The sequence below is a fragment of the Mustela nigripes genome, chromosome 2 (assembly GCF_022355385.1).
Source record: "Mustela nigripes isolate SB6536 chromosome 2, MUSNIG.SB6536, whole genome shotgun sequence".
In the NCBI taxonomy this organism is placed as follows: domain Eukaryota; kingdom Metazoa; phylum Chordata; class Mammalia; order Carnivora; family Mustelidae; genus Mustela; species Mustela nigripes.
The window spans coordinates 20,806,268-20,814,875 of NC_081558.1; the positions used below are offsets into that span (position 1 = coordinate 20,806,268).

At 54.7% G+C, this 8,608-nt stretch overlaps 1 protein-coding gene across 6 annotated transcripts in view; it reads left to right on the forward strand.

The window, feature by feature from the left end:
* Nucleotides 1-251: 251 nt before the first annotated feature.
* The window catches only part of TEX264 (testis expressed 264, ER-phagy receptor), a 30,243-nt gene continuing 21,886 nt past the window's right edge, over nt 252-8,608 (forward strand). Inside the window, exons 1-3 of one of the 6 annotated variants that reach the window (XM_059389839.1) lie at nt 252-326; nt 1,287-1,357; nt 3,819-4,110. In XM_059389839.1, the coding sequence (XP_059245822.1) occupies nt 3,853-4,110 (258 nt within the window). In that variant the 5' untranslated portion in view covers nt 252-326; nt 1,287-1,357; nt 3,819-3,852. Of the gene's footprint in view, nt 378-627; nt 708-939; nt 1,110-1,281; nt 1,358-3,818; nt 4,111-8,608 lie in introns of those variants that run through there. The other 5 variants (XM_059389836.1, XM_059389837.1, XM_059389838.1 and 2 more) reach the window with 5 other exon arrangements.

Here is an 8,608-nt window from a genome sequence, read left to right on the forward strand (position 1 = left end):
TGTGGGCGACCAAGTTGACTTGCCTCCGCCTCCCACTGCTGGGACCGGGTAAGTTTGTGAGAGGCAGGAAGGTGCTCAGTGGGCTCCGCCCCTGACGGCTGGGGGTGTGCGTGTGGCTGGGAGTCACTTGGGCGCCGCTCGTTGCCATGGAGACCGGGCGGGGCAGTCCTCCGCCCTCCGGGTCCCGCGCGCACGCGCCCACGGCCACGGCCACGTCCCGCCGCGAGAGGGGGCGGAGCGAACGTGCGCGGCGGGCGCGCGCAGGCTCCGCGACCTAGCCTGGAGCCGCCTTCGCGGATCAGCGTCCGCGGCGGGCGGCCGCTGAGGTGAGGGCCCGGCCGGAGGAGAGGCGTCCCGACGGGGCGGCCCCACGCTCGGTGAGGGCCTGGAACCTCCGTCCGCCTGGGCGCGACCTCAGGGGCCCCGGCGTCCCCTCCATGACCCCCGCGGCCCAGGCCGCTCTTTGCATCTTGTTTCGCCCGCAGCTGGCCCCGACCGGTCCAGGGGCCCGAACGCGACCTTGGACAAGTCTGCCATCCCGGGTCGCCCCTGCTTCGGCCTCCGGTGCAGGGCACGTCCCGAGGCAGTGAAGCCCGAGCGGGGGGGTGGGGAACTGAGGCAAGAACCGTACTTTAACTCCTCCCCTGCCCGTGGAGGCCGCCCTCGCAGCGGTGGCTACAAACTTTAGCGTCTCATAAGTTACGGAGGTGTGTAAGGCCCGGTGAGGTTGTGACTGAAAAGAAAGAGGCTGGGTAAATAACCGAGGTGCGGGTAAGCTGGGCTGGAAGCCCAGAGTGGGAGGCGGCGCACCTCGTTCCCGCGCAGGCCCCTCGAAACCCCGGTCTTTCGCTCCCCTCTGGCACCGAAGTTTAAGGGCTCGGCCCGCTTCCGCGGTGCAAGTGAGCAGCTCCAGGAAGTCGGCGCGGGACAGAGGACCCAACCCCTCGCCGGAACCCGGCCAGAGGCGACCACTCCCCTGACCCGAGGAGAAACAGAGGCCAGAAGGGAACAGCCTCCCCGATGTCAGCGGCAGGGGCTGTTTCAGAGCCCGGCGCGGTGGCTGGAATCCTCCAGGAAGAGGGCGCTCCAAGAACAGGGGCCTGGCCCCAGTAAGAGTTCACGTTATGAGGCCTGGTTTGGCTTCTGATTTCCGTAAGGGGTGTGAGGACGAGGGAGAGGAGCAGCCTTGTGAAGACAGTTATTGTAGAGGCTCTAGTTCCCTGAAAAGGAACAGTCAAGGCAGGGTGCCCAGCTCAGTGGTGATTTTCTCTCTGCCCCCAGCACAGGAGCGCTTGGAGCACTTGGTCCCTGCGGCGCTGGATGCCATGAGTTGCTAAAAGTGAGCCTGTCTTTTCAGGTGAGCTTCCCCAGCCCTTCTGCCCTTTCTCTTGAGTATGGGGAAATTCACTTTGCCCCGCCTCCCTCCTGTGCAGACCTAAGCTCTGGGGTTCATTTTCCCTGTCTTCTGGGTAGTGTAGGAGGTGAGAGGAAGAGGGAGGTGGGAACTAAGTTGCCTTGAGGAGAATGGGGAGTGACCTACCTGAGAGGGTAGGTCAGAGAGAGGTGGTCACTCTTGAGGCAATGGGGAGACCTATCAGCTGAGTGACAGCTTCCAGCTGAGAGCCGTGGGTTCAGAGATATCCCAGCATGGATTAGATGCTTGAACTTCTCTAAAAACCTTGTCACCAGGAAGGAAGAGATAGAAATAGGGTCTGGAGTCAGACTACTTGGGTTCCTATTGCCTGCATTTTGGTCTAGGGCTCTATTTAGTACCTGTGTCATCTTGAGCAAGTCACTTAACCTCCTGATTCATACCTACCTTGTCTTGAGAATTAATAAAGTAGCTGTGTTTCAACATTTAGATAGTGCCTGGCCTATAGTAAGTACTCGGTAAAAGATTTATCATCATCGTCACCAAAGAAAACAGGAATGAAACTAATTGGAGGCAAGATGAGTAGGACAGCGAATGCATCAAAAAACAAAACAAAACAAAACAAAAAACCCACAGCTGTGAGGCAGTTGGGTAAGAAGACTAGTGTGATATATCTCAATTTTATGATATCAGAGATGTAGGAGTTTAGTTCCCTCTTTGTGAGGCTAACACTGTGTGTACATTGACTCCAAAGACAATTTTTCAGTAAAAATTTTGATACCCAAAACCCATAGGGAACAAATTATTCCATAGAGCTAAGTTTTCCATAGGGCTGAAATGTTGACCTTCAGTTTTCAAATCTTTTAAATTTTACATGTTAATTTTAAGATTATTTATTTATTTGACAGAGATGACAAGTAGGTGGGGGGGGAGGGGAGCAGGCTTCCTGTTGAGCAGAGAGTCAGATGCAGGGCTCCATCCCGGGATTCTGGGATCATGACCTGAGCCAAAAGCAGAGGCTTTAACCACTGAGCCACCCAGGTGCCCCTACATGTTAATTTTAAATACTTGGGGTGAGACTGTCCCTCCAATGGGTCACATGTTTCCCTTCCTCTTTAAACAGTCTTCTCTGTGTGGATTCCCCCCACTCCCTCCCCAACCCCCGGTGGCTCAGGTCAAGCCCTCTGTATAAGAAGGTTAGGCTTGTGGCCCCATGCCTCATGGAGGGCTGAATAGTCTGCCTTGAGTGGCTCACACACCAGCTCTGTTGTGTTTCTGGGTCTCTCTTAGATAGCTTCTCTGCCTTTTTTTTTTTTTTTCTTCCTTGAAATGAGTGTCTTTAGTGCTTATACCATACAGAAAGGAGGAGTGAGGAAAGGCCAGTGGGGAGGAGGGACAATTGTCAGATAAATGACATGAACACAAAAAGGAAAATAAAAAGACCCCCTCACGCCACCCCAGGATGCCTTTCTGTGAACTACCTAGTAGAGGAGGGGGGGTGGCAGGATCAAAACCACAAGGAATAATTCTGAACACCTGGAGATGCTGGTGGAGAGAAGGAACAGTGCAGCAAGTGGACCCAGCTGTGACTCCCCACCAGGCCAGCACCCCCTTCCCCATGGGATGAACTGCTTGGGCCAGGGAGTAATTGTTTTTCTTGATGTGTTTCCATTTCTAGCAAGCTTTTCTTCTTCCTCGTTTCTAACCTATGGGCTGGTAAAGTGGGATGTAGCTTGTTAGCACCAATGGTTCAAGTCTGAGAAGCGCAGTGCTGGACTTTGTTCTGGCTGCTCAGGCTGATTTGATCTGATCTTTCCTTGGTTCTAGTTGGGTGAGGTTGCTGGATAGCAAGATTCCGAGGGCCAGATGTGCTTAGCAAAGGAAAGCTTCATGTGAGAATTTCTTCCTGTGGCACATTTTCCCCCTGGGTTTTTTTTTTTTTCCCTCATGTATTCCCTATTCGTTAATAAGTGATCGTACCCTGGCACTTGCCCATGGCAGTGGTCCATGAGGCTTGGGGAGGCCAAGAAGGCAGTGTGGCAGTGTGTGGGAAGGAAGAGGTAATGTAGGGAAAAGGCAGGCTGGCTGATGTCTTACCCATCTTGGGAGAGGTTGGTCAGGGCTGGGAGTATGTCCCTGGCTGACTCACTCCTGTGCTTCTCTATGACTCAGTTTCCCCAGGTGTGACCAAGGCTGCCAGCTGACAGGCAGAGCTGTTCTGAGAGCCTCAACAATTGTGATTAAGAAATAAAGAGGCTTGTGGCTACAGTCATCCTTGGTAGCTCTCTTCTAGGTCACTCTGTGTGTAAACACCCTGGCCCCTCCCCCACCCGGGGTCAGAGCACCCAACACACAGCTGAGATTGGGCCAGAAGTAGCTGGCGGGCAAGTGGGCACATTGGTCAGAGCAGGCTACCAGCCTTCTCTCCCTCCTGTCTCCTTTGCAGCTCTCTTGGGGCACAGTGTCGGGGGCACAGAGCCATGTCTGACCTGCTCCTCCTGGGCCTGATTGGGGGCCTGACTCTGCTGCTGCTGCTGACACTGCTGGCCTTTGCTGGGTACTCAGGGCTGCTGGCCAGGGTGGCGGTGAGTGCCGGCTCACCTCCCATCCGCAATGTCACTGTGGCCTACAAGTTCCACATGGGGCCCTACAGCGAGACTGGGCGGCTTTTCACCGAGAGCTGCAGTGTCTCCCCCAAGCTCCGCTCCATCGCCGTCTACTACGACAACCCCTACATGGTAAGGAGCCTCCCATGCCCTGGCTGGGGTTCTGCCCCATGGATGGACATGGGGCAGGGGTGTTGTAGCTTCCAGGGAAGGGGTGGGAAAATATGTGAGCTGGTCCTACACACCACCTCCTCTCTGAGCTTGAAGCTCCTTCCAGATTTAACCTGGACTCCTGCTCCAGACATCCTTTTTCCTTGTCCAGGTCTGGTTCTCAGCTCATGGCTACCCATGGACTTCTGACTGCATGGGGCCATACTACTGCATGTCTCTAGTTTGTGCCGGGGCTTTGGTCCCCTGCCTCTTCTTGCTGTGCCTCCCTCTTTTATCCCCATTTGAGACCAGTGCTGTAAGGCCAGGCTGCTCAGATTCTACCCTTTCTTTGGAGCCATACCTTACTGTTTCTGTGCCTTCCCTCTTTCAGCTTTCCTGCTGTGGCTACAACTCCTCAAGGGTTGAGACAGCAGACCCTGGGCATGGAGCTTAGAATCTTACCTCTTCAGTCATTCTGGTGGCCCCTGCCTCAGTGATATGGCATTTCTTTGGATGTTAAGCTGCCTAGTTTGGAGAGAGATGGCCCCTCCCCCTTAGGCTTAAGTGGAAGTCAAGAGCACTGGAGCCTAAGTGGGGTGGGAGGGCAAGTGGAGCCACGTGAGCTGCCCTGAATGTCTAGGATGCTGGGGTCAGAGATGAGCCCAGCATCACTGGCACCCTGTGGGCGTCTGGCTGTACTTACAGACTGTAGTGAGTCAGGGCTCACCAATGTGGCCTCTTGCCATGCATGGGGTGGTACTGTCTGCAGCTGCATGGGCTGGCAGCTCTACCAGGAGTCCAGCCTTCAGCTCTGAGCCTTGGAATCCCCAGCTCTGGATTCCTTGCCTGTAGAGCTCAAGTAGGCAAGGCCTACAGCCTACCCACTGTCTGCTACCAAGCCTCATTAGAAACAAGGGTGGGTTGACTCTCTGTGCTGGGTTCTGCTTGACAACTACACTCCAAAGATGAGCACACCTGGCCCTGCCCTTGAAGAAGTTCATGTGATTGGCAAGTCAGCACCATACATATGGGTCTGTCATAGGCACTGTACTTGATGCCTGCAGAGCTTTGAGCTTTGGGTTTGGGAAAGATACACCAAGTTTGCCTGAGAGGTTCACAGAGGAGGTGGACGGTAGCTGGGCCTTCTCCCATGAGTAGAACTTTGCTCCGCCGGGAGGGGCCTCCTGACTTAGGGAAGTACTACAGTAAAGGCTTGCAGACATAGGATAACAGGGGAAGTGTGGCCAGCAGACATGTGGTAGGCAAAGAAAGTGGTAGAAAGGTTTGCTGGGCCAGGCATTGTGAGGAAGAGCAGTCTGGGAGGCAAGAGGCAGCACAGTTTGCCCCCTCTGTTTTAGGAATCTAACTGGATGGCAGGTGAAGGAGGGGAGGCGATGAGGCAGGGAGGCCATTGAGGAGATTGAGCTAGGTCCAGGTGAGAGGTGACATTGACCTGGTTGAGGGATGAGTAGACAGTGAGGATTTGAGGTCACACGGTTGGGAGACGGCGCTAAGTGGGAGTCAAGAGCGCTGGAGCCTAGGTGACACGGAGCAGGAGCTGGGCTTTGGGAAGCTCCTCCACCAGATGTTAGACTGCCTCCTGCAGAACTCTATTCTGTAAGTCCCTGCCCCTCCTTCCACACCTGGCCCAGTTCAAGCCCTCTGTAAGGCCTCAGTGGGAAGGAGAATAGCCCTTGCAGTTGCCTCATTCCTCAACAGCATGTCCTGTTCCTAAAGCAACACATTGGCTCTTGGGTTGGAAATGCTAATTCCAAGGTAGGAAAGAGCCAAGGTAGCAGTGTACCTTGGGATCAGCGCTGGTGGCTGACCCAGGAACAGTCAGATAGAAGAATCTTGGCATGGTGTGCTCTCCCCATGGCCTCCTGGCCCAGCCACTGCTCTGGGCAGCGCACCATATAGCCGTCTTTGGCAGGGTGAGGGCGAGGGGCGGTGGGCTTGGGTGTCCAGGGTTGGTTGGGTGCAGCCTGACTTGGGTGTCAGTCTGGGCGTGGGGGATGCACAGCCTGAGAATACAGCCTCAAGGTTGGCAGTCCTGGGTTCTGATTCTGTTTTGTTACTGTCATGCTGTGTGATCTTGAGCATATCACATAATCTCTCTGAGCCTCTCTTTCTTCATCTATAGAGCTCTGTTAAGATATCTGCTTCATATGTTGTCTGGCAAGAATTAAATTAGGTGATATAGGTGAGGCATTCATCCTACCACCTGGCCTCCAGTAGCTGTTCAACAACAAAAACAAAAAAAGGGTGGACAAGATGTTCATGCTAATTTGGTGCACTGAGGCATTAGGCTGAGCATTATGACCCAGGGCTAGACCCTTGGCCTGGTTGTGGACACTGGCTGGCTCAGAGGATGAGTGTACAGCTGAGTGGTCCCTCTGGTCCTATCCCTCTCGGTCCTGGGTCACTCCAGAAGATAGCTGTGTCCCCATTCAGAGCTAGGTCATACCCTAACACCTGGGATAGCTCAGGATGCTTAGACTCCACCTGCTGTGGGAGGTGGACAGTATATTCTCTGCCTAGCAGGGATCCTCACAGAGGGTTCAGGGAACCATGGACCCCAGACTTCAGGTGCTCATGGCTATCCCAGACTCTCTGGTCTATAAGGACCTGGGGCCCCAGGGTCCACACTGCTGATGTGATAGAAGAGGACACTGAGGATCAGACAGCAAGAGCTGAGGTATTGATCTCACATAGTTCACTCACACTTTTTGCTGTTATTTAATGAACATTTGAGCACCTAATCTGTGCCGCACTGCTGGGCACTGGGGTACTGTGAAGACCAAAGGGCCCAGCCCTCGGGGCCTCTCAGTGTAGGGGGGTCAGGGGGGTCTGGCTGAGAGACCCCATCCAGTCCTAGGAAAGTGTAAGAACCCAAGCCTTCTCCCTAGGCTGCTTCCCTAAGCAGTGTCCAGCATGGGGCCCTGCATATTTTGGTTCACAGACAGGATGCAGGCTGAGCTGTTGTGTGGCCCATCCCCATACCTTCTCCCTCCCCAGTGAGCACAGTGGGAGCCAGAACCTGCTTCTGTGTGAGTGTAGGGAGCAGTGAGGCTATTTCAGGCTCTGTGAATGGAGCAGGGAGTGACCAGGTGAGAGACCAGCTATTAATGCTGCCCTCCCCCATGAAGTGTGGACTGACAGCTCTCTAGCCACTCCCTGTCCAGGCCTCAGCACCCGGCCTCATCTGGACAGGGAGAGGCTCGTTTCTGAGAAAGGCCTGGCCTCACATGGTCTGGCTGTGGACCCAGGAGTGACACAGGAAAGGGTGGGCACCACCAAGGCAAGGCCCTGGCAATCACTGTGGGCTCTTTCACGTCAGGTGCTGTTCAGACATACATACCTCATCAGCTCTGTGTCCTGGAACGTCAGCATATATGTGTCAGTCAACTTTAGATCCTGGAGTTCCTTATGGAAGAAGTTTCTGGAACTGGTTCTTGTTGGGCAAGCGAAAGGATTCCATTCTCCATCCCTGAGGGCCTTTGGAGAGGGAGGAGGAGGAATGAGGGAACATGTGACAGGAAGTGGACTGACCCTGGTAGTGGCTTATAGGTGTTCTCCTCTTGGGCCCAGGGTTCTTGGAGTGCAGCCATTTCCTCTAAATACCAAGGGAAGAGGGTGAGTTCGAGTCAGTCACCGATCTCTGCCTGCACCGCAACCCCCCCCAGTGTACATGTGTATATGTGCTGCTGAAGCGAGCACCCCAGTGTACATGTGAATACACGCGTGCGTGCACGTGTGCGCATACACATACACACACATCCAGTTCTTTTCTTGTAAAACTGGAAAAGAGTCAAAATTGTTCTGCCCTCAGCCCTGCTACTGATGCGGGGTGCGGGGTCTGTGGCCCCATCCCTCTGAGAGCCTGGGGTGTTGGAGGAGAGGGAAAGAGCTGGGAGGACCCGAGTGGCTAACTTGATCCTGGCCAGCTCTGGCCTGTGATAGCCCTTTCTGGGTCAGCTGCCCTCACTGTGCCCATGGAGCTGTCCTGTGTGCCATCCTGGCCCTCCACCTTCTTCTCCACCCCTGCTGCTTCCGCCTCCACTGCTGTTTGGGCCTTAAGCAACCTGTCTGCTGCCCTTGTGGGGAGCCTGGTTGAGGCAAGTGGGGTGTGGCAGCAAGTTCAGTTTACCTGATGGAGGCCTAGGAAGGGGTGTTTGCCCCAGGTATGGGGCAGATGGGGGAATTGGTGGTTCCTGGGTTCTGCCTTTAGTAAACTAGACTGTATTGAAGCTCCTTTTTTCTCCTAGTCCACTGAGAATCAGCCTGGGACCACCACATCTGCATGGGCTTAGGCTGGTAAGAGTGTTGATTTAGGCCTGTGCCACACTTCCTTTCCTTTTGTGTGTGTGTGTGTGTGTGTGTGTGTGTAGATGGGGGGGTCTCCCCTGCGATCCCTAGAGGTGTGTGTGTGTGTGTGTGTGTGTGTAGATGGGGGGGTCTCCCCTGCGATCCCTAGAGG